Source organism: Tyto alba, unplaced genomic scaffold, assembly GCF_018691265.1.
Source record: "Tyto alba isolate M040663 unplaced genomic scaffold, T.alba_DEE_v4.0 Super-Scaffold_19, whole genome shotgun sequence".
Lineage (NCBI taxonomy): Eukaryota > Metazoa > Chordata > Aves > Strigiformes > Tytonidae > Tyto > Tyto alba.
The window spans coordinates 6,607,615-6,635,403 of record NW_024881281.1 but is presented as its reverse complement, the minus strand read 5'-3'; the positions used below and the strand labels follow the sequence as shown (position 1 = coordinate 6,635,403).

General features: G+C 40.1%; 2 protein-coding genes across 6 annotated transcripts in view; one reads left to right on the top strand and one right to left on the bottom strand.

Moving 5' to 3' along the window:
* Positions 1–34: 34 nt before the first annotated feature.
* Positions 35–24,916, top strand: YWHAE (tyrosine 3-monooxygenase/tryptophan 5-monooxygenase activation protein epsilon). Of its 2 annotated transcripts, XM_033003550.2 has the most exons (7): positions 35–239; positions 5,857–5,961; positions 11,953–12,152; positions 17,808–17,914; positions 18,751–18,957; positions 19,783–19,919; positions 23,983–24,916. In XM_033003550.2, exons 2-7 carry the CDS (start codon positions 5,943–5,945, stop codon positions 24,033–24,035), a joined length of 723 nt encoding a protein of 240 aa, XP_032859441.1. In that variant the 5' UTR covers positions 35–239; positions 5,857–5,942; the 3' UTR covers positions 24,036–24,916. The 2 variants fall into 2 exon arrangements, with proteins under 2 accessions (XP_032859441.1, XP_032859447.2); XM_033003556.2 differs by lacking the exon at positions 5,857–5,961.
* MYO1C (myosin IC) overlaps positions 24,450–27,789 on the bottom strand; it is a 58,807-nt gene continuing 55,467 nt past the window's right edge. For all 4 annotated transcript variants that reach the window (XM_042791671.1, XM_042791672.1, XM_009964745.3 and 1 more), the window contains one exon: positions 24,450–27,161. In XM_042791671.1, the coding sequence (XP_042647605.1) occupies positions 27,135–27,161 (27 nt within the window). In that variant the 3' untranslated portion in view covers positions 24,450–27,134. The remainder of the gene's footprint in view (positions 27,162–27,789) is intronic.

The window sequence follows — 27,789 nt, the reverse complement described above, 5'->3', positions numbered from 1 at the left end:
CCATGGGAGGCCGCAGGGCGCATGCGCGCACTTGCGGAAGTGCCCGGATGCAGCGGGAGGAGGTGCTGCCGCCATATTTGCCCGGAGAGCAGCGAGCTGGTAGCTCCTGAGTCCCCCAGACCCATCGGCTTCCATCCGCCCCGTGCAGTCCCCGACGCCGCCCCGCCTGCAGGACATGGACGATCGGGAGGACCTCGTCTATCAGGCCAAGTTGGCTGAGCAGGCTGAGCGCTACGATGGTGAGCGCTGGCTAGGAAGGCCGTACAAGGCCAAGGGGAGAGGGAGGGAGGGAGCGGCCACAAAATGGCGGCTGGGCGGGGGAGGGGGGGCAGGGGCGGAGGAGGGGGGCACAGACAAAATGGCGACTGGGAGCGCCCCAAGGGGCTGGTGGAGCTGGGGATGGGGGGCCCGAGCGAGTGGGTGGCTTGGGCCTGGGCGGGGCCCGGTTCGGGGGGCGGTGGCGGTAGAAGCCGGGAATAAAATGGCGGCCGCGAAGGGCGAGTCCCGGGGGGGGCAGGGGAGCCGCCCCCGCCTCGGGGGGCCCGACAAAGAGACCCCACCACCCTTCGTCGTGCCGCTGACTGGCACAGCTTGATGCTCTTCTGTTCGGCTCGGGCCTTGCTTACCTTTGGGCCGGGCCCCGCGGAGCTCGGCGGTGTGGGGCTGAGGTCGGCTCGCCGCAGACAACGCCCAGTGCCGTGCTCTCCGGAAGGTGGGTGCCCGGGTCTTTCGGCCCCTCGGGAGGCGATGCTGGGGAGAGCCTTGCTCGCCGTATTGGGTCCCGGGGGAGGGGGTATGCGCTTTTCTTTCTCTTTCCTTTGCCTTCGGTTGGAGATACTGCTGCCCCTGGCAAACCCAGAGAGAGTGAGCTCTTGCCCTGGAGAGATAGAGTACATGATACTTCATTGCCTAAAGAAAACACGTATGCTTTCATTATGTGGTAGACATTATTACAGATCATTTTACTTTTCCAGCATTGTCTCTTCATCCTTTTTCCTCTATAAGTTTGTGTGCTATGCCTGATCATTTCATATCTGGGTAAAAAGTGGTAGAGGGGAGGAGCTGGCAACCCTGGGTGGTGTCTCTTGCCTCAGAAATGTCTGTCTTGTAAATGTTTCTTTAAACATGTTTCCCTTGCATATAATAGAAAAAGCCTTTAATTTTCTTGTTGATGTTACTTTCCTGGGACTGTTACTTCTGCCCTAAGATCTCATGTTTATTCATTTAAAGTGAAATAAATACCCTTGTATGTAAAAAGTGTGAATGCAGTTACACTTCATTTAGGGGTAGGAAGACACCACGTACTTTCTCTTTGTAATTTTCCTAGGCAACGTGACCAGGTTGTCACCAGATGACACGTGTTTACTGATTTGTGCTTAGAAAGCTTCTGATAGCACTATTGCAAAAGATCTGAAAAATGCATGTTTTGGGGAGGAAAATAGAAACTACAACAAAAAAAGAAGGCCTAAATATGATTCCCTTCTGCAACATGTTCCAGTAAGGAAATAAGGTAGAACTAAGAATTTCACTGAATGAGAGGAGTTGGTCTCCACAATAACTGTAAAGACTTACAGAAAAAATGCCCCCCTGAAAACAGATGTTGGGGTACAACTTAATTGACCTGGATGGAGGGAAGTATTCAGTTCCATATTCTATAGTAAGTGTGCAACTTCTGTTGGGGGTTTTGTTTTTTCAGTATCTTAATGCCTACCCTAAAGGATGTGAGATGGAAAGATGCATTTTCTTTCCCTTGACCCCGAGTCCCAATACCAGCAGCATTCCTGGAGTTGGTTTGGTGAATAGGGAAGAAAGAGTTCTCCACTTGGTGTGGATGAATCAGTGCAACTGGAAGTGTTTGCTTTGGTTAGAGTGGAAACCCAAGTTGGATGCTTGGCCAACATTCTGGAGGATTCATCATCTTTGGGAGCTTTCGAGGCATGACTGTCTTTCTGTGTTTTCTTGTTATTGGTAAATCAGTTCCCTAGAAAGTAATCAGACTCTACCCCAGTGTAGAGATCTGCAATGCAAAACAATTGGACTTCGTGTCAACTAATAAAAATTGATTAGTAGGGATTGCCTTGGTGCAGCATTTCCCTCAGTGGAGCTTCTACCATCCAGTATCTTGGATGATTGCAAAACAAGCTGGATAGATCAAAACGTGAAGGACTTCTTATGCTGTATTGCTTCTGAATGGTAATGAAGCTAGTATCATTTAGGAGGGAGCACTAAACTTAAAGCTGTCATGTTGAAATCAATGCTGTGTTTTCTAGGCTTCCGAAGTTTCTTAGAATCAAGTTGGGTAAACAAATTTAAGGTGCACCCTCTAATTTTGCTAGCTATTCTAAATGCATCTTCGTGTATCTCATGTCTATGTCCTGGAAGAAAATGTACTGTTTATACTGGTTTAGCATCTAATTCTGTATTCTAGTTCAGCTGAAACAATTAAAAATTACTGCCATAATTTGTTTTTGTTTATATAAAATACTTCAGTTCTGCCAAGATCATAGCTGAGACTGATAAATAATTCTATGAACAAAATTGTTTGGGAAGCAGTGTGATGAAAGTGTAAGTTAGTCTTAATTTTGCTCTTTGAGATACTCAGTTTTGCTCTTTGAGGTCACAGTTACTAATTGGCATATATAAAATGATGTAATGGTAAGTAATGTCTACAAATATGTTGAAATACAAATCTCTTGTGTAACTTGAATATGAGCGTGGAATGACAATTTTTTTGTGCTTATTGTTAGGGTAGTGTTAAGTTACGTCCCATCATCTTTCTCCTTGAGAGTTTGAGTGGTTTGTAGTAGGGTTTTTTATGTATGGTTCATGGCATTTATAGTAGCACTTATGGTGGGCATCTAATTGTAGCTTCTTTGATGTTACTTACCTAACCCACTTAGGGAATTTATGAAGTCTTGGAAACTATTTTTAAATTGTTGGAAATGTCCTGTATCTGTACTGTCCCCAGTATTTTGGCCCAGATTAAGGGGACAACTTCCTTGGTACTTCTGCAGTGTAAGTATCACTTAAGCTCTGATCTCTAGAGATACGAAGAGATTTGGGTGTCCGACTATCTTCACAGATCTGCTTAGGCATGTCATGACAAATCACAAAATGCCAGGAAGCTTACTTATAATGCAGGAAGCTTGGTGAGGAATCTCACTTTCTGCTGTTCCTTCAAAGGCTATTATTAATAGAATAATATAACTATAAATTGTATTTAAAAAAACCCCAACAAACACACACAATTGGAGTAGGTAACATTGTGTTGGTTTGTGAAATGATCTTATTAACATTTGAGTTCTTTATGTCAAGAGAGTGTGTGTATCTGGATTCCTGTAGGCTGCTGTTGACTGTCAGAACCAATTCTTCATTGTGGAAACTAGGTAACATCTTTCTTTTAATCAGGTGAGAAACATGCTGTGACACAAGATAGACTGTAAGCAGATACTTAAAGTCTAAGTGGCAGTTTTATACTACAGGTTGTGAAGTATGACTTCACATTTCCATACGGCATAACCTAGGTGAGGTGAAATAGGTATTCTGTTCATGGTGGTTTTGATGTGTGTGTGTGTAGGATTTTTTTTTTTTTGTGTTTTCTCCAAAACCAGATAATAGGTCAGGGTACAGGTAAGAAGAAAAAGGAGGAAAAAACCCAAAACCAAACAAAAAAACCAACCAAACAAACAAACAAAAAAAACACCAAAAAAAAAAAAAAAAGAAAAAAACCCCCAAAACAACAAAAGAGAACAACAGACCTTTTTGACAGCTCTCCTGACTCCCAATACAGTGAGCTAACAGCTGATTCCTGTGTTTTTATAAATTGTCTATCAGGGAAATAGGTCTTTTATTAGGAAGGTGGTGAGGTGTGCTTCAGTGGACTCAATTCAAGATTTGAACCCGTTTTAAAATTCATAATAACGAGTCTTGAATTTACAGCTTAATGAAGAATCAATCAATAAACAGTCACAAATTACAATTTAAGTTGCATATTAATTTCAGTTTGCAGAGGACGGTTCTCTTTCAAGCAAGTGTCAGGCACACTTAAGGTTTTTTTGTCTGTTTGTTTTTCCTTTGCCCAGCATTAATGGTTAGTACTTACACCTGTCTGTCAAAAGTCTTTCTGTTCTAGTGACAGTGGGCTACAGCTGCTCTCTTTTGTCTCTGAATTGGGTAGATGTGAAGGTGCTAAAACACAGAAAAACCTCAGCATATCCTTAAGAAGTACAGGAATCTAAGAGGTAGATAGAAAATGGCCAATACAGGAATCTAAGAGGTAGATAGAAAATGGCCAAGACAATGTTGGAGGAATTAGATTGCTATTTTTTTTTACATGATAATTGTTTACATACTGGGCTATAAAAATTGACTTCTGGTCATGAGGAGTTGTATGAGAGAGTACCTTTTTCTGTAATGACCTTCTTGAATCTCCTGAAGTACCAAGAGTAACCAAAGGAGACAAACCACTACAATTAGATGGTTTGATTTTTTTGCAAGGAAACTGGGTTGGTGTCCATTAGGATACTGGGGTACTTGTATTAGTAGATTACATAGTAGCAGATCTCAGTCAAGCAGAGAAACGGCTGATTAGACTTAGTCTTGAGATTTGCCTATGTCTGCTTTCAAACTGAAATACTTGTTACAAATACTGGAGAAACCCTCTTTTATTTAGAAAAGCATATGTTCACAGCTTGAAGAGATGATAGCAATAGCTTAGAAATCATGTTCTTGTTGTAAGAAAGACTTGGGATAGTCCATAGGATTGATTATGCAGAAAATAGCACCATTACCTGGATAATTTGGCCTTCATCTATCTATTTCTCCAAGTGTGTAGTGTACAAGTATGCTTTGCAGACCTGTATGTTGCAGAGTTGTGTACTTGTACATCGTGGTAAGTGTGGCATGCTCTAGATAGGGAGCTTAAGATTGGAATATCAATTTTTTTGTACCTCAGTAGTTGCACCCTGCTTTTAATTGATTGTAATTTTAATTGATTGTAATAATCTACTTGGGGTGCTTCAAGCACATGAAGACCTTAAACAGAATTTACCCTTACATACTACGTAAGTTTCTGTGATTTTTCTTCATTTTATGCTTTTAGAAACTAAAGGCGCAATGCTGCAAAGCGGGGCGAGCTAATCTGACAACTCATTGTTGAAAGAGGGATGTTCTCTCTTTCCTGGCTGTTTCTCATGTTTTACTTGGGTTCTAGTCTGACCCTTTGAGCCAGTTTGGTTCTCTAAATCATGAGCAAGATTTTTTTTTTTTCCTGAGTAGCTGTTTTCTGAGGTGGTGACCTGAATCAGCCAGTTGAAAGGTCAAAGAAGCATTGAGCTGGCATGACAGAATTGATAGGGATAAAAGTGAAAGCCACCCACCAATCTTTTAAGTATTACTTGCCAAATGCAGGATTTAAGAGAACAGAAAAGCCTAGTGCGGGCAATGCAAATGTGTGTTCAGAGGAAGAGTTCGTAATAGATGAAAAGATAAGCTCTACCTTGTAGCTTGAATCTGGATCTAATCACTGTGGTGAATGGTATGGTGCCCAGTGATGCCAGGTGGAGGCCTATAGTTCTAGATAAAATGCAGTCTGTGGGCATTAATCTTCAGTTACATTCATCACTTAATGGAGAGAATGTTTGCCCCTATTTCTTCAGCTCTTTTTTGTCTTTGTGTTTGTTCTTAGCATTTTGCTGCTACTACTAAGTTAGTACTTACTGTTCCCTTCCATTTTTCTGGATCACTTAGAAATGTTAGCATGCTTCCCAGCACAGATCACTGTGTGATTCCACTGGTGGTCTTTCTCCACTCTGAACACTTGAGTCTTACATTCATACCCTGTTTCCTGTCTTTCAGCCAAGTGTTTATCCATGTGAGGACTTTCCTTCCTATCCCATGGCAGTTGAGTTCCTTAAAGAACCTTGGGTGAGGGACCTTGTCAAATGCCTTTGGGAAATCCAGGTAGACTATATTAATCATGTCTTCCTTGTCCATATGCTTGACTCATTCTAGATTTGTAAGGCATTATTTGCATTTACAGAAGGCCATGCTCGATAGTATAGTATTAATGCATATACCCACTCATTCAGGTTTGGGGTTTTTTTAATTCCTGTTAACTTGACCCATTGTGAGTGTTAGGTTAGTGTTTCTGTAGTTCCCCTTTTGTCTGTTGGAATCCTTCTTGAAAATTGACAGAATATTAGCCACTTTGTATTTGCTACTGCTACTAAACTCTTAACTGAGAGGTTATACACAACAGTTTATCAGATACTTTGTTTTGAGTTCTTGTGACTTGCTACTGATCACCTTTTGTTCATTCCAAGAATAAATAAGTACAAGACTAGTACTGAGTCTTCTCTGAAGACTGGTTATGGTGCACTATCTTTTATGGTGCATGCAGGTGGGAAGGCATGTTTTTCTGCTGTATTCTTTACATTGTCACATCACACTGGATGCTGATTTGCAGCTTTTAGGTCCTGAAATAGATACAGAACAGCAGCTTAGAAGATTGGAAGATCTTGGTCTGCTTTACTCATCTAAGGGGAATCAGAAGGACTAAACTTAAAACACAGCTTCAGTTTTCTGGTGCTGTGCTTCTGCTGCTGTTAACTTCATGGTATTTAAGAATGCCACCTTCTGGGTTTTCCTAAGGTTCATTTTGATTTGAGCCTTCAGTATGATGACCATCAAGTCATCTCCATCCCACCTTTACTCAGCAAACTCTTTCTGTTCTTATTTTAACAAGCTTTCTCACATAAGTAGTTCCTCTTTTGGAAGCTAAGCATGCTACTAGCAGATTTTTCTAGCTCTTGTTTTTCCTGCAGTAATGTTGAACCAGTGTGTGTGGTGGCAAGAGATAGTTACTTCAGCAGTAAGGTTGAGTTAGATTCTGTGTGTAGTTGAAAATCAGGAATGCCCCGTTGTTTGGTATCTAACTAGATGCTTCATAAACAAAACAGTCAGACACTGGCATCATGGTTAGTGAGATAACTACTACAGTACCTGAACTAGAGGCTGTAAATACTGTAGTTTTGCTTCACCAGGTTCTCTTCTTTAGTGTGCCACCCTTTGTTTAGACCTAATGCTTTCTGCTACAAGCACAAACTTTGATAGAACTGCTAGATACTGGCTACTCCTTTGCTATGGTCTACTGTTTCTTAAGTTTGGTATCCTGTATTGGGAAGGTTTTTAGTCTTTCTACCAAATTTGCAGTACATCACCCGTTTCCATATTTTCTTACACAGGGACATTGCAGTTCCCCTGAGTTGCTTGGATTTCTAGAGTTTAAGAAGCAACACATACTTAATTCCTCATCTTTATCTGGTAAAGAGGCATTCATTATTTTGTGACCTAGCAAACTTCTTTATCAGTTTTGTCCCCTTGTACAAATTCTGTGGGTTATCATCTAGTAGATGGTTATCAAACATATACTTCTCAACACTTGTAAACTTCCCCATTAATTTTTAGTTTAGAATGAGGCATAATCTTTCTTTCGTATTAAAAAAAAAAGACCAAGCTGCTTTAAAAAACTTTTGTAGGCAGCATTCAGTGCAGTGGCAGCCACTGTCCAAACCAGTGGCTGGAGGTGAGTCAGCAAAGTTTGCAATGAGGAGCCAAGTGTCTTAATCGCAGTGATAGAATGTAGGAACTTAAAAAATGGCATGGACGTTATTATAGTTTTGCAGTATCTCAGGCAGTTGTTTTGAGTGCCTCTTTTCTATAAGAGTATACAAACCTGATCAGACCAAATGTCTATTTATTGTGGTATTTTTTAGAACAACCAACAGCAGATGTCTGGGGAAGGATATAAATCTGGGACAAGTGTGTCATTTTCCAGAATATTCCCCTATCCTTCCACATTTTACACTTTTGGGATTTCCTGCTCTGATGGTGGAATGATCTGACAGTTGCATAATACAGTGACAGCCACAATCACTTAAAAAGGCTGGAACTTAACCACTTAAACTACAATGTCTGACTTTTTGATTCTGTGTAACATTATGTTTTCCATAATACGGTGTAAGCACCTCCAGACTGTGTATGCAATGAATTGTCATTACTGCAGTAATCCTTGTTACTGAAATGTAATCTGACTTGTATTTTGTCTTGAATTGTCTCTAAGCTTTTCACCTCTTTCTGGAATCTTCCAGATAGGTAAAGATGCACTTAGAATATGAAATATTTGTTCTCTTCGCAGGCATATATGACTTTATTTTTGCATTGAATCAGTTTTCTGTTGGAGAAGATACAGATACACTGTCCTCTTGCTTTTGTATTGCCTGAGTTCTTAAGATTGTTCATCAGGCTTAAACTTTTAGGACTGGATCATGGCTTTACCATGGAAGACCAGGGTATATGCAAATACTATTTTGTCTTATAGAAATACCAGCCCAGACTTTTGTATTGTAAAATTGGTCTCTTTACTGAACTAGAAGCCTTTTTCTCCAAGAGCTTTGTGGGTAGGCTGATAAGTATTTTCTCTTTGGGTAGGACGCTTGTTTATGGGTTGGATTTTAGTATGTGGTTGTGTAGTTATCTAGTAACAGGATTAGGATTTTGAATAGAAGACCTTTCAGTTAGTTTGTCATCAGTGTATTAAGAGAGGCAGTGTACCTGGTATGAAGAGTTGGCGAAGCTTGAGGGTTTTGTGCAAAAATGCACAAATGAAGAAAGGCTCAGGTACTGAACCCCACCCCCCACAATCTTATTCTTGATGGCTATCACATGACAAAAAGTCTGTTTGTCTTAATAACAACTCATGATCATAAAAATCTTGGGATGACAAGGCTTGTTTTCTGGTAGTAGTTACAAGCAGTTGACTGGTTTTCTTGGCACCATTGTTTCCGTGGTTAGAGTTCTACAGGATGATAGTTAATGATATTTGCTGAAGACTGAAGAGATGCAACAGGACTGATGTGTACTAACAGAGGCTGTGCTTATTGGTAGGACTCAAGTGTGTGCCTCTGCAAAAGCTATTGCTCATCTTAAATTTGATTTGTCCTCCAGTGCACGGAGATGTTGGATTTCTGTTTCAGGGACTTGTAGACGCTTAGGCTAGCAATGGATAAAACCCTGCAGAAGTGAAGCAGTTGATTATAATGATATGTTTGAGTGTGTTCTGAGAATCAGATATTAATTTACAGGGAACAGCAAGTCTTGTGTATAGTTTTTTGTGTATTTTTTTTCTTTTAAATTTCCATGTTAGACAGATCTGCTTCTACAGAAGAGATTGTGAAGGAAACCTGTAGTACAGTTGATAAAACTTGCCCATTTTTTTTCCCAGTTGTTGCAATTTCCTGATACAGGCTAGAAGATCTTGGAAACTGTTACTGTACGTGTTTCTCACCTCCACACTTCTGGTGGAAGGATTACAAGTGTGTCGTTTATTATATAAGAGACAAGTGTAAATAGTTTGGGGTTTTCTTACTTCATCAAGAAGCAGATTTTCTAAAGAACTGGTGTAGTACATCCCATAGTATGACTGAAGTGCTTGGTAGTTAAGAATATAAACCCTGTTCTAAAGTGTGATGGTTAGGCTACCATTAGGGTGCACAAGGTTGCAAGTGTAATTGAAAAAGACACCATGTACTACAGAAATGTGCCAGTTCCAGAGAAGGTGTTAGTGTTACTCAGTTTTCTCTGGCTTTTATAACTTCAGAGAAGATCTAATGGGGCAAAGTTAATGCGATCTTGGTTAGTTACTCTTGCCACACATCTAACACCATGTGTGTTTGATTAAAGTGTAATGGTCATACTGGATCAGACCAAAGATCTTCAGACTGATGGTAGATGTCTGGGAGCAAACATAGATTAGTATGGCATGACTACCCCCTCCTTTGTATTTGCATACAGGATATCTCTTCAGCTGATGAACTTCTACAATGGATGGTCGGAGGGAGGGCTGTGCATTCACAAATACAGGTTAATTTCTTAAACTGCAGATGTAGGACAGTTTCAGTTACTCCTCTTATCTGAGGTCAGTTAAACATCAAGCTTAAAGACAAACCCTGTGTTTTTTGCAGGAGCCTGGCAAAGGTACCCAAGCTGCAGAGACTGCAAGTGTTAATTCCAGTTTGTCATCTTTGTTCACAAAAATTGTCAGGCATGTTATCTTGGGTGTAGTTCTGCTGTTTTAAGAAACTTCAAAATACTTCCATAATTTAAAAAATTTATAGCTTGGAAGTGAATTCTTTGTATGGATGGTAGCATCATCTTTCAGGAAATAAACCCTAGTGCTTGCATTATGTAAGTAGCGTATTGTAACTATATCATATTGCCTTTAACTTGTTTAAATTATGAGACTGTGTACTTATGGTTATTACTAACTGTAGGTATATGGAGTGTTAGGGCAACTTTTGAAGTCTTCAGGAAAAAGAGTTCACCATTTTGCAATAGTATGGTGGTGTTTTGTAAAAGTTCTATCAAATTCTGGGTGGATTTTTTTTTACTTTCTGTGATTGGGAGAAGCAAAATCTACTGGTAGAGGTAGGGATTTTTTCCCCACTTCCTGTAAGAATAGAGCCACTATAAAATTTTGTCCTACACTTGTGGAGGAGGCCTGTTGGAGACTGATAACATTGTTCCTGCCAGGGAAAAAGATTGAGCCTACAGTTTCCATTGCTGAAATAGCTTGTGCCTGTTAAGACTCTGAGTTTTGGCACCTGAGGAAAAAACTAACAGTTAAGCTTCATTAGTTTCCCATTGCATGTGCTGCCATGACACAGCAGAACACAGGGAGGTAAAGTGATGGGGGAGGGATGACGAGTGGCCAAAGTAAATAGGCCACAGAACAGTAAAGCATCATATTATGGGATCTAATCACATCCTTGTGCTTTTGGCAGAAGCTAAATACGTCATTCTAGTGTCTTTCTACCTGGCAGGTGTGAAACAGTTGTCCTGCTGAATAGATGGGATAGTTGGGGCTTAGTCTTATTCATTAATGGTCTTGTTTTCTGTCTGGGGGATTCCTACCAGTTCTAGAACGCTGGAAGATACATGGTGAATGAACTGAAGCAGTGTGTGACAGGGCAAAACCTGTGATTCCTGGATGTCTCATATTAGGCTCTTAATTTAATATTTTTGGCTTTTATTTTCCTAATATGTCACAAGCAATCACAATGTGGTTAGATAATGAAAGGATTATAACCTTCCTTAAGCAGTTCAAGCTTTTGCTTCCACTTGAGTATAGGGAAGCTATATTTAGTAATAATTGTTTTAACCTCGGGTTTAGAAGTCCTTCTCAAAAGGTTTAAACTGCAAATAACTAATTTATATTTTGTGTGTTACTTTTCAGTGTAAATAGCTGTTTGGCATGGATAGATATGGTTGCTCTGGGTATTCTCAGGATGACTTGTTACTTCTTCAAGCATCTAATTTTTCTTTTGATGGTTTCCTCTTGGAACTTTGTCTTGCTTCCCTAATAACAGTGCTCATACTTCTCTACATATGTTCAAATCTGGATTTTATTTTTTTGTTAATTACCATGTTACACTATTTCAGTTGACAAATCAGTGGAGCATTGTGTAATTCTTCAGTTTATCCTTAATGTGCAGAAAGCTAGCTTACATTTGCTCATGCTTTTCTCACTATTCAGTGCCTTTTCCGAAGCACACTGAAGAACATGCATTCCTGTAGGATTGTACTGATAACTGTTATCCACTGTGAAAAATGTACTTTCTGCTAGTGCTAAATGTTTTTGTCTCAAAAAACCCTTGTCTTTTAAAATTTTTTTTTTTGGGACCCTTGTCAAATACATTTAAAAGAACATCAGATACCTCCTTTGTGTACATGCTTATTGGTTTGTTTGGAACACTACAGTATAAAAGTCAGGAATAACTGTATGAAAGGAGGAGGGAGCCTATTTTGATAAGCTATCATTAACATACAACTTCTGGTGAATGGTAGGAAAGACGCGTTAGCTATGAGAATAATGGTCTGACCTTTTCCTCCTAGAAATGGTTGAATCAATGAAGAAAGTGGCTGGAATGGATGTGGAGTTGACAGTGGAAGAAAGAAACCTGCTTTCTGTTGCATATAAAAATGTGATTGGAGCCAGAAGAGCTTCCTGGAGAATAATCAGCAGCATTGAACAGAAAGAAGAAAACAAAGGTGGAGAAGATAAATTAAAAATGATTCGGGAATATCGGCAAATGGTAAGATGTAGTTGGTGTTATGGCATAATGCTATTTAGTTAAGGTCTGGTTTTGTTATCCTTGCCATAAACTGTCCTGGTATTCTAGATCGCCTGCGGTGTGGTGATCTGTAATAAGGTGACAGTCTTGAAAGGATGAAGTTTCTTCCTTGTCTGAAGAATAAATATACTTGAAGAGCAGTGGTTGAGTGTTTTTGTGTAAACACTCAAAAGGACAGTAGATTCAAAGGAGGAAGGGAGGGCTTTTCCTTCAGTGCATCTTTATATCTACTAAGTATTTGAACTGTGCTGGTGGCTTGTTTTTTCCCTACTTAAGTGTGAGGCTGCATGTCCTCAGGAGGCCTTACTCTTTTTCCTCCAACATGACTTGCCACAAGCAGCTTTTTTTTGGGAGAATGAACCATGTCAAAGGAGGTGTTTGGCTGTTAAGCTTTTATTTCTGATAAAAGTTGCTTTGGATCATGCAGACTTTGACCCTTGGTGCTATTGCAGTACTCTGTCCTATGGACTTCAAAATACTAACACTAGTTGAAATGCCAATGGGGAAAGATCTTCAGTGTTGTTCTTGGCATAAAGACAGGCAGCGTAAAGCCAAATGGCCCCTTTCTTTGACTCCTTTACCTTGTCTTTTATCACTGTGATAGTTACATTTCATGTACGCTGGCCTTGTTTTGTACTTTTTCCCCCCAGATGAAGACTTGGCAGGAGTAGCTGTGTAAACTAAGTGCTTAGCAGTTGGGTGACAGTGAGGAATAGTTGCCTGGTTAGTCTGATACAATAGAACTGTTAGACCTATTATTAGCTCAGTCAGCTATGCCTGTGTTGAAATGAGTGCTGAGATAGTATGGCTTCTCCGACAGCATCTAGTTCTAAAAAATGTAGATTTTAAATTTTTCTTTCGTTGTCCCTAAGCTGGTCGGTTACACCGATAGCAGCTCAAGCAATCAATTTGAGATAAAGCACTCCCATGCTGCAGGGGATGTTAAGATGTCATGGTCATCTCAACTGTGAAATTTGTGTGTGTAATAACCTCTAGGGTCTTGTTATTTTCTCTTGGAGAGGGAGAAATTGATGCACAAACTTCATGCTGAGCCTAGTCAGTCTCTGCAACTTTACCTAAAATGGAGAACTTGAAGCAAGCTTTGACTTTCATCGGTAAGGGCTAATGAAACCTTCAGCTATTAGAACAGTGAGTGGCTGTTCTGACCCTTCCCTCTCTTCCTTAAATGATGGTTTAGCATGGAGCAGGCATGCTCCCATACTATTTAAATCACACACATTTCTGCAGAGACTTTATCTCCATTATTTGAGGACAAGTGCCTCCACATGGTTCAGATCTTCCCTTCCAGAGAAACAGTGGAGTCTATTATATCACCTGGCACTGATTCATATACCACCAATGGAAAAGATGTTGGCTTGGAAATCTTTTCTCAGGAATGGGTCTGGACTACATTCTGTTGACTCACAGCATTTCTGTTACTTCATGGAATTGTTAAATTTGTGAGTTTCTAATTTTATGCTGGCATGCTGATGGGATGAGGCTCTGCCAGTTACATACAGTCCCAAATACCATTTCTTGATGGTTCTAACAGAACATATAAGACAATAGCAATCTGATGATTGTTTAAATTTTTCTTGTACTATGTGCTTTCAGTTTGTTTTTTAACAATATTTTGTGGGTGGTTACTATCTTCTGCTGAAGATTCTTTAATAGTAAAAAGACTTTTTTCTTGTTTTTGAAAGGATCATAAAAAAGGCATTGCTCTGCATCTCTCTGTAAAGAGAGCAAGTACCATGCAGAACAGACTGGTGTGCAAGAAGTATATGTATGTAGTCCTTGAAGTATCTGTTGAGAGGGCGACGCTACATGGAGTGCACTGCCATGCCAATGGTATCTTCAGCTGTTAAATCCTTAAAGAAAAGTTGCTTTAGGTGGAAGAACGCTGTGGAGAACTGTAGGTCCATACTGGAGAACGATTAGCTGAGTCTCCTCAACTCTAGCCTGAGTTTTCCAAGAGTCTTCTATGTATCCTCTGTAGCTGAAGACTAGATTCCTCTTTGTAGCTGCTGGGAGGCTTCCTGTGGGTTAGCACCTGCTATAAGGGGAGTGTTAATGGGTTTGGCAAGATGGCATGGGAGCAGTGAGGGCCTGAAGAACATACTGCAAAGGTTTGGATGATGGTTTTCACTGTTGCTGCTGGAACAGTGGCACAGCCACCTTGTTGTCATGCTCACTGCTTCTCTGAAGAGATAAGGTCCAGTGCAGGATCAGCAGAGTTCTGGTTATTATGCTTACTTTGTCAACAAATACCACTATTGTAGCATTTTTCAGAGCAAGTTAAGTGTTGTTGGGAGAACCTTCCCAGGCTTGAAAGGCTCTGAAGAAGGGGGGAAAAAAACCCAACCAACAAACAACAACAACAAAACCAACCCCAACAACAAACAAACAAACAAAAAAAAACCCAAACAAAAAACCCCCCACAAAACAAAACACTTGTTTGGGGACTGATGGGCCAAGTTTAAAGCACTGGAGAGTTGGAGAGAACCACCATTTCTAGAAAAACACATCTCTCGCCTACCACCAGAACCACGTGTAACCTTGCTCAGCTGTAGAGTGCTGCTCGAGTTGAAATGTAAGGAGTAGTTTGTGTGGAAGTAATTATTTGATGGTTTTCGTCTACATCAGTATTTATTATAATTTAGCACATGACTCTGGCTAGTAGCTCAAACTCCAAACATTTTTCAGTGTGACTTGGGACAGAACTTCAAGTGATGGTGGTGGTGTCAGCGTAGGGCCGGGCTGGTTTTGTCTGAGGCATACACTAGTCAGTGATGAGAGATGATGGAAGACACCAGGCTGTGCCTTTACCCAAAACACTTAAGATGAATGTAGCAAAACATATACATAGCAATGGGGGAAAATGCCACTTACTTGTTTCCTTTGTAGGCTGCTTTTCTGGGTCCTGTGGCCATTTGGATACACAAAAGTAGGGCCCCTGGCTTTCTCATCTGACTGCATCTCTGTAGATGAGAACACGCTGAGGCTTGCGTTCTTCGTCCTTGAGAGGATGAAGTGGTGCGTGTCTGCACATAGTGCAGTTCACTTCGTTGTGGTAAAACCAAATCCCTTCCCTAATGGTGTAGGACAAGCATTCACCTTCCTCCTACTGGTCTGTATTTGTGGCATGTGAGAATGTGTGTTTCTGGGGCAGCTGCAAGGCTCTTTTCCTTCCCCTCTTCTTAGAAAGGTTAGGCTGTGAATTGGCGTAAATGTGGATGGTCAGTCTGTTTTGGCAGAGGTGAAAAGGAGGGGGGTTACAGGCTTTAGCAACTGTTTCCTACTGTTCTAGTTTCATGTTGCATCTCAGTTGTGAGGTGCAGCTATTTTGGGGGCTACGTATTAAAACATGTCAACTAGTACAGGCTACCTTTCCCCTCTTTGCTTCTAATAAGTTTCTGTATTTAGATCACTAGGTGGTTTACAAGCTTTTGTATCTGCAGGGCTAAGAACACAGTCTGGAATCTGATTAAGCCAGCACTACCAGTAAAATTGAGAGAGTCAGGGTGGGTTGTGGGGGGCTTCTACACACCCACTGGGGTCTGCAGTCTTCCCTTGCTGGGCAGACCCTGTAGTACCACGTTGTCCCATTTGGAGCTTGAATGGTTATAAACTCTAAACCTACCTTTCCGACTGCTCTGAACAGGCTTAGTGTGGGCTCTTGTGCTGGTTTGCTGCCTTACAGAGCTCATTGAGCCACTCTTATAAAAAGGATCTGTTCTAGACAAAGAGCTTTTAGGGTTTTGTTGTGGGTTTTTTGTTTTGTTCTTAATCAACTTGATTTGTATTAAATCTTTTTAAACTAAGCTTGGTCAGGACATTTACATTGCCCTGGACAGCAACTGATCTCCTATAACTTGTGTGACTGAGCCTTTAAGCAAAGCTGAAAAAGGTCTGTCTGAGATGAAATAGAAGTTTGTACATGTATGGTTATTTAACAAAAGAGGATTAGAAACTGATTTAATTCTTTGCAGTTTTGCTGAAGATCTCTCTGCAAAAGAAGTCATTGAAAAAGAGGATCAAGAGGAAAGAAGTTTGCAGGAACTGACTGCTGGCCAAAGGTTTTATAGCTTTTGTAGCCCAAGAATATATGAAGTAGATTCTTCTCAAGTGACCATATTTCAGCAACTTCCTTAAGCATTTGTCACATCACTTTAAGTACAGCATCTGAGACTTCCTCTGAATGTTAGGGCATTCTAACATTGTTTATACATGAAATTTGATGTAGATTAATTTTTCTGAAGGAACTTTTGCAAATCTATTAAGTCACCTTTTTACAAAACAGTATAAATATGTGTCAGTTTAACATTTATTTTGGATCTATAATTTTAACAGCTTTTGAGGACGGAAGTTATGCTTACAAACTCTAATAGTTTGGGAGCTGTATGGTGATAAAAATGCTACACGACAAGAAAAATGCTTAAAGAAAGAAGGAAAGAAAACTGCATGGGTGGGAGGATAGGAAGGGATGGTGGACTAAGTGGGACTGCTCTTGTGATTCAAGACACGTTGTTTCTTGAAACTGATGCTGATGCCTTTGCTTGAAAACATAGTACGTAAAAGGAGCTTGAGCCAGAGTTGTCTTCAGCTGTAGCTATGGAAGTTACTGAGAAACCATGAAAGAGCAGCAATATGTTACTGTATGCACTTAACCAACCACTTCTACTGTGAATGACACGGGATGCTCGGAGCAAGTCTGGTTTTGGCAGTGGTGCTGCCAAAAGACATTTTTAGCTTTTTTTGGTATGCTTAGTCTCTTGTTTTCAGGTGTGAAACTTTCTGTGGTAAAACCTAATCTCCTAGACATTGCTTTATATTCTAAATTAGAAAAACCGAAGATAATATGACCATGTTTTCAACTTTGGCTATTAAAATCCAATATCTGTTTTTAAGTAAGGCTTTCTGTATTGGTTTTCTTTGGCCACAGATCTCACTGTTAGTGTTGATTTCTGTTTTTTCTCTGAGTTGCTGCGCTTTGCCTTTTTTGCCTTCTTCTGAAACCTGTATCTTTTGGAGTTTGTTTTCCTCTTGTATCTGACCTTTTTTGCTTGGCACATCTTTATCCTGTTCTGATATGCCTGATTTTTGTCTTACGACTCTTCTGTTAGAGCTTTGCCTCCCAAGTAGTCACTAGAAACTTGTTCTGAAGGTGGCATTTGACTCTGGGAGTTTAGCTGATTTATATTAGTCAAATTGTCCCCTTCACCATTGCCATTTCTAGGGCAGCTTTCCAGGACTAAAAATGTAAGGAACTGGGAGTTGTGCAAGCCTTGCAGTAAGGAATTATATCCTGAGACAAACTTAATCCAGCTGTCTAGCAAGATGTCTTCCAGGGAATTTATAATTCCGTTATTCAGTTACGCATTTCATCATATATCAGTCCTTGCCTATTTTGTTTGCCAGGTAATTATGCAGAACTGTTTTGCTTAATGTAACTGTGGAGCAGCAGTATTTATTTTTTTTTTCCCTTCTGTCTTCTCCCTATTTGGATTTTTGTTGCCTGTTTGATACTTGGATATTTTTGAAATAGCTCTTAGTCTTGTATGCTAACCTCATTTCTTCTTTTCATTTTGGATTTTTGTTTTGGTTTTTTAATAGGTTGAGACTGAACTGAAGTTAATCTGTTGTGACATTCTGGATGTACTGGACAAACACCTCATTCCAGCAGCTAACACTGGCGAGTCCAAGGTTTTCTATTACAAAATGTAAGTATTTTTTTGAGACAAGGACATCTTACTGTATCTGGACAAGAGACAGAAATAAAGTAGCTATACATGAGGTTTCTGCCCATTCAACCACCGTAACTTCTTCTAGAAAGAGGGTAATTTCAGTCATGTCTAACCAATATCCCTTTCTGGCTACCTTTTAAGGTGTTAGTGTCCTGATTGTGTGGTTTTGAATTGAGTTGTTTGGAATGAGGTCATGAGAACTGAACATGCTGTTTTGCAGCCCTTAGATGTAAGAAATAACCATTTTCTTTCATTGAGCTGATAATATAAACATGATATCCCTGCTTCAGTGTGTACCAGAGCTGTACATTTCCTCACAAAGAGAAGAAAATTAGGTAGTTGGATAACTGTCATGTAGTGTCAACTTCAAAATTGCATTATCAAGTGAAACTTGGCCTTGGGGTATGTTGCTGTAGTCACTAGTTTGATGCATATTTAGTACTTTCTGAAGCATATTTTAAATCTTGACGTGATCGTTGGTTTTCCCTGTAGTTGAATTATCTCTGTCCTTCAGATCAAAAACTGGTCTGGTTCAGATAAGATGCATTTGTACAGAGACGGAGTTTGGTAATGGAGGAGGTAATACTGTGACTTCATGTACTAATGCAAGAGTAAGTGAACCTGAACATTTTTCTGCCTGATGGTCTGGTTTAAAATTTGCTCAAGTACTCATGCACTGTTGTCTAGCCAGTAACTCAGCAGCAGCATTGTTTCTGTGTGAATATATGAACATCAGTTTCAGAGCTAAGCTGTTAATTTAGAGACTGGTGCGGAAATAAGGACTGCTGACTTTGTATCGCTTCTGTTTCCAGGAAGGGGGACTACCATAGGTATCTGGCTGAGTTTGCCACAGGAAATGACAGGAAGGAGGCTGCAGAGAATAGCTTGGTGGCTTACAAAGCTGCTAGTGATATTGCAATGACAGAACTCCCGCCAACACATCCTATCCGCTTAGGACTTGCGCTCAACTTTTCTGTATTCTACTATGAAATTCTTAATTCTCCTGATCGTGCCTGCAGGTAGGTACTGACTGGGAAGATGGGGAAATCTTACATGAATACCACACAAGCCAGCAATGGATGCTACTTGAGTAACTACTTTTCTTCTTTGGGAACACTGGACTGGCTTCCTGCTGTAGTTGATGACTTGCTCTGTTTGAGGTCAATTAATTGGAAAGGTCTTCACCTTTGCCATTTTCTTTTCAGTCCAGATCTATTTGTTTATCTGGGAGTAGATCATGTATGAGAGGCAGAATAGTGTTAGCCTTGGATTGATCAACTCATGGCAGTTTAACAGCTTGCCGTGTTAACTCTGTGCATGCCCTTATCCTGCAAAAAGCGTGAGGTGATTTAACTTGCCTCTCTTGCTGTTGGCTATTATACAACATAAGAGGGATCGTGTTACTAATTTCTGTGAACTGTGAGCATGTGTAGAATGACAATAGCTCATCTATCTGTAGGGATTCATCTCATAGGAGCATAAAAGTGATGATTGAAGCAGATGCCTAGTCTTTTATTCCTGTCACTGTAGGCTATTGTAATACACTTTCTTTGAAGCTTTTAGCAGACCTTGATCAGTTGTACCACAAAATGTAGAAGTGTTTAATAAAATGAGTGTTCTTGAGTAAAAAGATTCTTAAGCACAAAGTGACTGGTTTTAAAGATGGGAGATATTTGGATGAACATCTAAACACTGTTAAATAATAGAAAAATGTGTTACAGAAGCTATGGATGTCATGTAGCCAAACTAGAAGATAGATGTTCTGAGGCACAAGTTTGACCTGTGTGCTTCTGCCTTCTGTTTAACAATGTATGTGTTAGAACTGATCTATTCTGTGTTTATAGGTTGGCAAAAGCAGCTTTCGATGATGCTATTGCAGAACTGGATACACTGAGTGAAGAAAGCTATAAGGACTCTACACTTATCATGCAGTTGTTACGTGATAATCTGACACTATGGACTTCAGACATGCAGGGTGATGGTAAGTAAACTCTGCTCTAAAATGCTGCTGTCCCCTGACCTCTGCCTAGAAAACAGAGCATGGAAATGTAGATTGGTTTGGTGTTTTACTTGTGTCTTTCCTAGTAATTGACCCTCCTGAACTTCTGTCCTTTCTTAACACTTGCTAACTTGATGGGGTGACACTAGCTTCTTTTGAGCAGCTTTTCAGCTCTCACTTAAGGGAAGGAGGTGTGGAATTAGCAACAACTTATTTTTTTTTTCCTCCCCACCTGGCTGTTAGGCATCTGTGATTATTTTAAAAGCAGTGACTTCATTTAATTCAGCTTTTTTTTTTTATGGCTTGCCATGCTGACCTGTGGTTGACATTCCAACCAGATGTGACTTACCAGTGCAGGAGGAAGTATTGCAAATGATCTAGTTTCCCTTTTTTTCAGGTCACACAATATTTCTATTGGCATTTTAGTGGAAGATTTACAGCCATCATACTAATCACTTCACCTTTCAGCACTTTTCATATCTTTTACTGTTCTTATGAAGAATTGAATACAAAGAGAAAAGGAGAAAGGAAAAGGGATTTTGCAAAATACTTTGTTACGGGGCCGGGGGGGGGGGGAAAGCAGAGCTTGGGAGAAATCTGATTTGCTGTTTTGAGATGTTTGAAGTACTTGATACTCCCCAAAATGCTAGGTTGTGAATCCTGAAGTGGGCTATTGCCAGAGCGAATACTGAATATATCTGCTGACAGTACCAGAGGGTGGGATATTGTGTGCTTGTATTTATTAGCATCTGATATTTTTAAGTGTTTTTCTAGCATACTGAATGGACTTTTTCCTCTTACACTTTCACATACAATACTAAGTATAAATTTACTCTTGCTTAGTTTTCTTGAGTTACGCCTTCTGTTTCACTGATTATGGGTGATGAATTAAACGTAATACCTATCTAGAAAGATTACTCATGTTTTCTGCAGTTACATCCTGGAGAGACAAGTGGAAAGAGCTAAGTTTCTTCTAACTTGGAGGGGTGCAAGGAAAAGTCAGTCCTGTTTAAAGTATGTTAGCTACTTGGAAGTGCACAGAGGTTGGAAACAACATTGGTGCTTAATTTCAGATAAATAGTGTCTTAAATTTTTTTATAAGATGTTACTTCAAGCGTGGTGATTGCTGTATAGCATTCCTTTGGAGTACTTTATTGGTGTAGTGCCCATTTGAAAGCAATTGTAGAATATATAACTTTTTACAGACTACTTCGTTTCATGTAGGATCGATGGCTTTGTTTTAAAAAAGTATTGTTACTTGATAGCTTCTAGCTGTTGGTACAGATTATGAGTATTGAGTGTTGCAGGTAACATTTTACCCCTATTTCTTTGGGCTTTTGGCAGAACTGGGAAAACTGTAAATGTGCAGTGTTACCCCACATCCTAGTGCTTGAGTCTCTTGCAAGGGACCGTGCCTTGCTTTGAGATGTAAGATTATCTGTGGCACAGAAGCGTATGTACGTATCCTGGATGGATCTGTACAGACTGTTCTAAATTCTGCAGGTATTATTAGATGCCTGCCTTGCTGTGATTAGGCATTGGAAAAAGAAATTTGTTCTCAATTCCCACAACTAAGATAGGACCTTTATTTTATTTTTTTTTTAATGGAGCCAAATATCCTGGTCCTATGTGGGAACACTGAGGACGCCATTTCAGTCAAGTAACAAGGCTGGATTGCTGTTGCGAGATAGTAGCATTAGAACATCATCCAATTGCATGCAAGCTGACTAATGTTTCTCATGTATCTCATATCGTAGAAGTTCAACAAGATTATCTACAGAGGCTCTTTATATTTCTTTTTGCATAATCTAGATTTAAATTTCTTGTTGCATGATTAATTCCATAGTATAGAAAATAGATATATTTGTTCTTCCTGAAGTATTTCATGTTATCCTAATATACAGTTTGATGATTGCCTGAAAGATAATGACTACAAAATTTAAAATACTGCTGAACTACTTAAAATCATGGTGCAGTTCTTCAGAGCCACAAAAAATTCGATGTTTATGTGTAATATTTAGACACAGGTGCAAAGCTAAGTTTGCTCATTTCCTCATGCCATGCTAATACGCTGACTGAGTGCATTTAAAACTGTTGCTTCCAGAACTCTAATTCCAAATGGGTAGAGCCTTTGAAGATTGGTAAAACTTAATAGTGGCACTGGGCACTGAGAAAGATCATGACAATTACCAGTTTTCTAAGGGATGGGGCAGACCTGAAAAAAGCTTGTTCTTTTGCGTTAAGTTTTCGTCTGCTTTGATTTCGGTTGTGTAGGTTGTAGGGAATGACTTTCTAAAATCAGGTGTTACTCAGCTGGCTGTGCTTTTCCATCTCATTTACTGTATCTTTTAACTATGTCATAGATGAGCTGTTCAGTTTATTTTCACGCTTGTAATGTCGTCTTCATGATTCCTGTTTTCCCCTTCTTTCCTGCTGTATAGATTCCTAAAGGAAAGTCCAACTGTTCATTTCCTAAAAAATCTACTTTGTAAGTCTTCGTCATAGCTGAATGAACTTTTCAGCGTCAGTTTTCTTCCAATCACTAATGGTGCTTGCTTCTGTCACTCTCTTGCTGCTGATAAATTGCTTGTATCTTTGACTCCATTCCAGGGCTAAACCATGTTCTACCAATCTGTGTGACCTGTTACCCCTACCCAGGTCCAATATGCCTGACTAAGATCCAAAGTCACTTACATGTTTGGGAATTGAGCTGCATACCTGGATGGATATTAAGAATATCTGGGCATGAAAAGTATTTTCACAGTCGCCTGTTACAGGAATATTTGCTTAAGTGTGGTGGCTAGAGCATGCTCAGATCTTTTAATCATCTTACTGGGTTAGGGCCTCTGCTTTCCTCTTTAAATGATCTGTTATGTAATTTTAAATGTAAATGTTATTGTTGTTGAATGTCAAATGTCCTGTGTTCCTAGGCAGCCTCTTCCAAAATCTACCTTGTATTGTACCTGGTGATAATTCTGAATCTGGACATGCTCTGAGCAGGCATTCTGATTATATGCTGAAAGTCATTAGTCTCATTTGATTGGATTTTATTGCAAATTAATTTTTTGAATAGGTACTTCATTGCTCTTAAGAGAGTACCATCTCACATGGTTAAGCACAATTGTAAAGAAAACATTTTCCAGTTTTTCTTATCAATTAATTTAATTGTGCATGTGTTACAGCACTAGCTGAAGTACTTTAAACTTTCTTTTGTTGCACTGGAAACTGGGCAAAGACCTGCAGATGGCAATTGCATGCGTCTGACCCAGGGGCAGCTGAAGTATAACCAAACGCTTACTGCAGGAGTCTTGATGGAGAGACTTCCATTTCACTGCATGTTGCAGCCTGGTTGAATAGGTCCAGACTGGCAGTTTTTCAAGAGAAATCAATTTCTACAAAATGTTTCCTTTAATAACCTCAAGGCGAGTCTTTCTTGTCATGTTGGAATTGAAGTAGGGATGTTTTTCCATACTGCTTTTGGTACCTTTAATAATACATGCCATCAGTGTTGGTTTATAAAATTGCAGTACTTTTGCTGTTGTTGGGACTTGAGTGGACTTGGACAGATAAAAGCTTAATTTCTAAAACCTGTTTTGGTCTAATTTCTGTAGCTAGCAAATAGATGTCCTTAGTGCTCTCTGGAGTAGGAATGAGGGTTTTGGGGGAAGGTATTTTCTGATCTACAGCCAGTTGGATTACTTTTGTCTTGGCTGTTCATTTCTTGATCAACAGGACTGATCCCATGTTCAGTCTCAGTTTTCAGAAGTGGTGGTTTGTTGTTTGTCCTTACGACAGAGTACGTCTTCTAATAGCCTGTGCTACAGTTCTGTATGAAATGGGAGGTGATTATAAGGCTTAATTTCCATGGAAACGCTTCACTCCAGAACTGGCTGTGTTATGAGTGTGTGCGTGTGTGTCATTTATGCAAGTGTGCAAGTGAGTGTGTGTACTTGCATGAAACTATTAATCTCTAGATGCTTGTTAAGCCATTCTGCAGGTCTCAGTTTTAAAAGTTAATGTCTTCCTTGCTTTTAAACACTTACAGGTGAAGAACAGAATAAAGAAGCGCTGCAGGATGTGGAAGATGAAAACCAGTGAGACACAAAGGCCAACAAGAGAACCCATCTCTGACCACCCTTCCCCTTCCCCACAAAAACCCTCAGTGTCACTCTGAGAACCACCAAATCTGACTTTTACATTGGGTCTCAGAATTTAGGTTCCTGCCCTGTTGGGTTTCTTTATTTTTATTTTTTTTACACAGTTTAAAAGTTCTTAAAGGCAAGAGTGAATTTCTGTGGATTTTACTGGTGCCAGCTTTTAGGTTCTTTTAAGACACTAACAGGACTGCGTAAAGGCTCTTTCAGCATTACTGTATTGTCTCCTGCCAGACGTGGCGAGATTGCCATTAGAAGTGGATGTTACACCTGAAGGCCGCTAGACTTGTAGGGGAGAGATTTGTTATGGCGAGGTAGTGCGCATGTGGTGGCATTTTTCTTTTTTTTTTTTTTTTTATTATAACTGTTTAAACTGAATTTTATACCAATGTTTAAACTTAATTGGGTGTTTAGCTTGAAGTTACAGGTTGCATTGGGACATATATTGTAGTGGTTTTACTGTATAAAAACAGAAGTTTCCAAACTGCTGAAATGTTGCTGAAAATCGTGGTGCTGGTAACAGTTCAACAATCCGTGGCTGCTCATTCTTGCCTATTCTTTACTTTTCCTCAAAGCAGGTTAGCATTGAAGGTGGCATTGATAAGCCTGCATGCGTGTTCAATATTTTTTCTTTCTCCCTCCCCTTTCCCCATCTCCCTTCGCTCGCTCAACCTCTTTTGTTCAGTATGTGTAACTTGAAGCTAATTTGTACTACTGGATATCTGACTGGAGCCACAGATACAGAATCTGTATTGTTCTTACTGAAACACAGCATGGAATTAACATTAAACTTAAATAAAACAAACCTAAATTAAAAATGCCAAATACTACTATGACTTTCCTTTATGTTAGTTATTTCAGAAAAAATAACTCTCCTCTGTTGCTTGCAATAGGAACGTTTGGCAGGGGAGAGAGAGAAGTGACAGCATTCTTCTTCAGACATGAGATAAAGTAAGATCCCAGTCTTACATGTAAGTAGTGTAGCTGTGAGACCAGCCTGCTCTGCAGCAGGGGTCAGCAGCTTTTCCACACCATTTATTCAGTCTTTCCCTAGCTGAATGCATAAAACTGCATCATTTGGTTGGTGCATTGCTCTCACTTGCCCTTACAGAACTCTTCCTCCAGTCCTGCTACATGGATGGAGAGAAGGGAACCACATTATCTTAATGTCCATCCTGCTTAGCTGATGTCCTAGAAACCTCTTTCTAGGAATAACCTGTTCCTGTAGCAGACAGTAGCAGGGCTGCCCTCTGTGTAGACAGATTGGGCCCAAGAAGCAAAGAGATTCAGTGGTGCTCTGTGACAGATGAGGGGAAAACAAAAACCATACCCTCCCTCTCAAAAAAAAAAAAAAAAAAAAAAAAAGCAATGTGGTGAAACCATTTCTACAACAAAGACAAGGTGTGGCTTTTTTGTAAAAATTTATTTAGCGTAGTCTTGAGGTTATATAATAGCGTATACAGCATTGTATAGTATATACACTCTAGCATATACAGTGGTATGGTGTATATGTACTACAGTGTATACAGCATTCCAGGCCTGGGGCAGTGCTTGGAAACCGCATAATGTCAGAAACCAGAAAGTGGGAGACTGAGCCGATCGTATGTGAGTGGCAACATGTTTGGTTATATTTTATTCAGGGCTTACTGAAACTGTTGTTGCTACTGCGTCAGGCTAGAGGTGGAACGTGAAGGACGTCTAAGGCATGTAGAGTGCAAAATGCACTGTTGGACATCTAGAACTTGGAAGCTGGAGCTGTGACTTGCAGTCAGCAGGTGTTTGACAAAGAGCTCTTCACCCTGTAGCCATTTGGGTTCTTGGTTAAATGCAGGTGCTTAGCATTGACCTCTGTTGCAGTTAGCATTGAGAGCATGTATTCCTCCTAGCTCTGGGTTAGCACTGGAGTGATGCAGCTTGCTTAGGAAGTTGCTTCCAGGTGAAGGAGCTGTTGGTCAGTAATGCCAGCAGTGCTGAACTAGCCCTCTCTTCCTCTTTAAGGCAGTACTGAGAGGCGTTTATAGCAACATTGTGGAGCTTTTTTGTGGGAACTTGAACTTCCAGTTATCACTAAAAACAGAAGGAAAAGCTCTGAGCCTGGTGAGCTGTGGGGGGGAAGGGACGGTGATGACTCCCAGACAGGTACAAGGTGGGAGGGAAAGCTCTTGCCTGTTCTGTGGCCAAGGACTACAGGTTTCATTTCCAGCCTAGAGTGGCATAGAGAAGTGGTAACCTCTGCAGTTTGTATTACATTTTGTTTGGATGTGTGGATATGAAAAGAGCTACTACAGTATAAAAATATCATTATAGAGCAAGAAATGGGACAGGTGACTTCAAAAAAAGGTAAAGAGTGTCTGGCTCCAGATTACTGAAGAAGTTACATGATGGGTTTCTCAAGTTAATTCCTTATAATCATAAACTAAAAACAAAAGTTATTCCAAATCTAAAACTTAAAAGTTTCCACATCAACTCCATTTCTTGTAGTGCATCTCTCATACTCAGCTATAAAGTATTTACAGGGTTTTACTCATTTACACAATATGGCTTTAATATATTGTAACACAAAGCATTAAAATGTCTCAGAGCAAAATTCTTCATAAAACATTCTTTCTGAATATAAAGGTTGGCATTTCATTGATTTGGCTGACAAAGCAGCAGAGTTATTTGTTTTCTGATTGTGCTTTTTGATGACAAGCACAAATTTTGGTCGTTTCCATCAGGGCGTAGACTCTTAATAGTCAGAGCTACCTCTCCCTCAAAGCCCAGCTGAATAAGTTTCATGAGCCACAGTTTCACAGACATTCTGTTGGACCCACGTGTTTGCCACTAAGGTAAGGAAGAGAAGGCCTTTCTTTTGGAACTTTCATATTAAGACAAAAAAGCAAGATGTATTTTGTGGGTTTTCTGAAAGTGCAGGTCTTTGGTAACAATAAACAAAATGAGCAAAGCAAGGAAGGAGGGGGGATTTTGCTGGGCACAATGTCCAGCCAATTCTATCGGGTGCAGTCAGATGGAGGGAAAGGTCCTGGTGTGGTGGCACGTTTTATCATCGAGAATTCAAACGAGGAGCAACCTGCAGGAGAAGGAGGACAAGCTAGAAAAGTGTGTTGGAAACAAAGATGCTGCAACAGTTTTTTAGCTACTAAACATCTTTAAAGCACCCCAAAGACTGGCTTGTAGAACTAAGCTCTTATACCACAGTATGTGAAGTTTGTTTGCTCTGTTATAAACGATGGCAGTTGTGGTGCCAGCAGGAAACAAAAGCAGATCTTGGCAATTCAGTCAGAGGAGTTCACAGCGCTTCTATGCCCCAGTGCCTGGGGTTATATTAAAAACTTGGCCCTAGGCTAGCAGTACTAGACTACTTTACTTTGCCAAGGAGAGAGGGGCAAAACTGGAAAAATGGTCCTAGGGATGGTTTGAAAAGGCTGGGGGAAAAAATCATGGGATGTGTTTCTTCATAGTCTGAAGAAGTTACTTGGTTTGCTGTTACTGATAGCAAATAAAGCAGCATGATCCTCAGCTGAGCATGTTTGCTTATGCAAATTAAATCTCTTCCTGAGTACAGTCTATATGTGTTCCACAGAGCAAGGACGTCTTTTGGCAGTGCTACACTGGTGGTTTTTTATAGGATGGACTGAAGAGGGAAGTGGCGATGGTGATCACTGTTCTGAGGAGAGTCAGCCTGCAGTAGGACAGGG

Bases quoted from the DNA above. Each gene is read 5' to 3' on its own strand.
- YWHAE (XM_033003556.2), top strand. From the start codon at position 176: ATGGACGATCGGGAGGACCTCGTCTATCAGGCCAAGTTGGCTGAGCAG. The intron at 12,153-17,807 runs GTAAGATGTAGT...GTTTTTTAATAG, and splicing joins TTCGGGAATATCGGCAAATG to GTTGAGACTGAACTGAAGTT. The intron at 19,920-23,982 runs GTAAGTAAACTC...AAACACTTACAG, and splicing joins TTCAGACATGCAGGGTGATG to GTGAAGAACAGAATAAAGAA.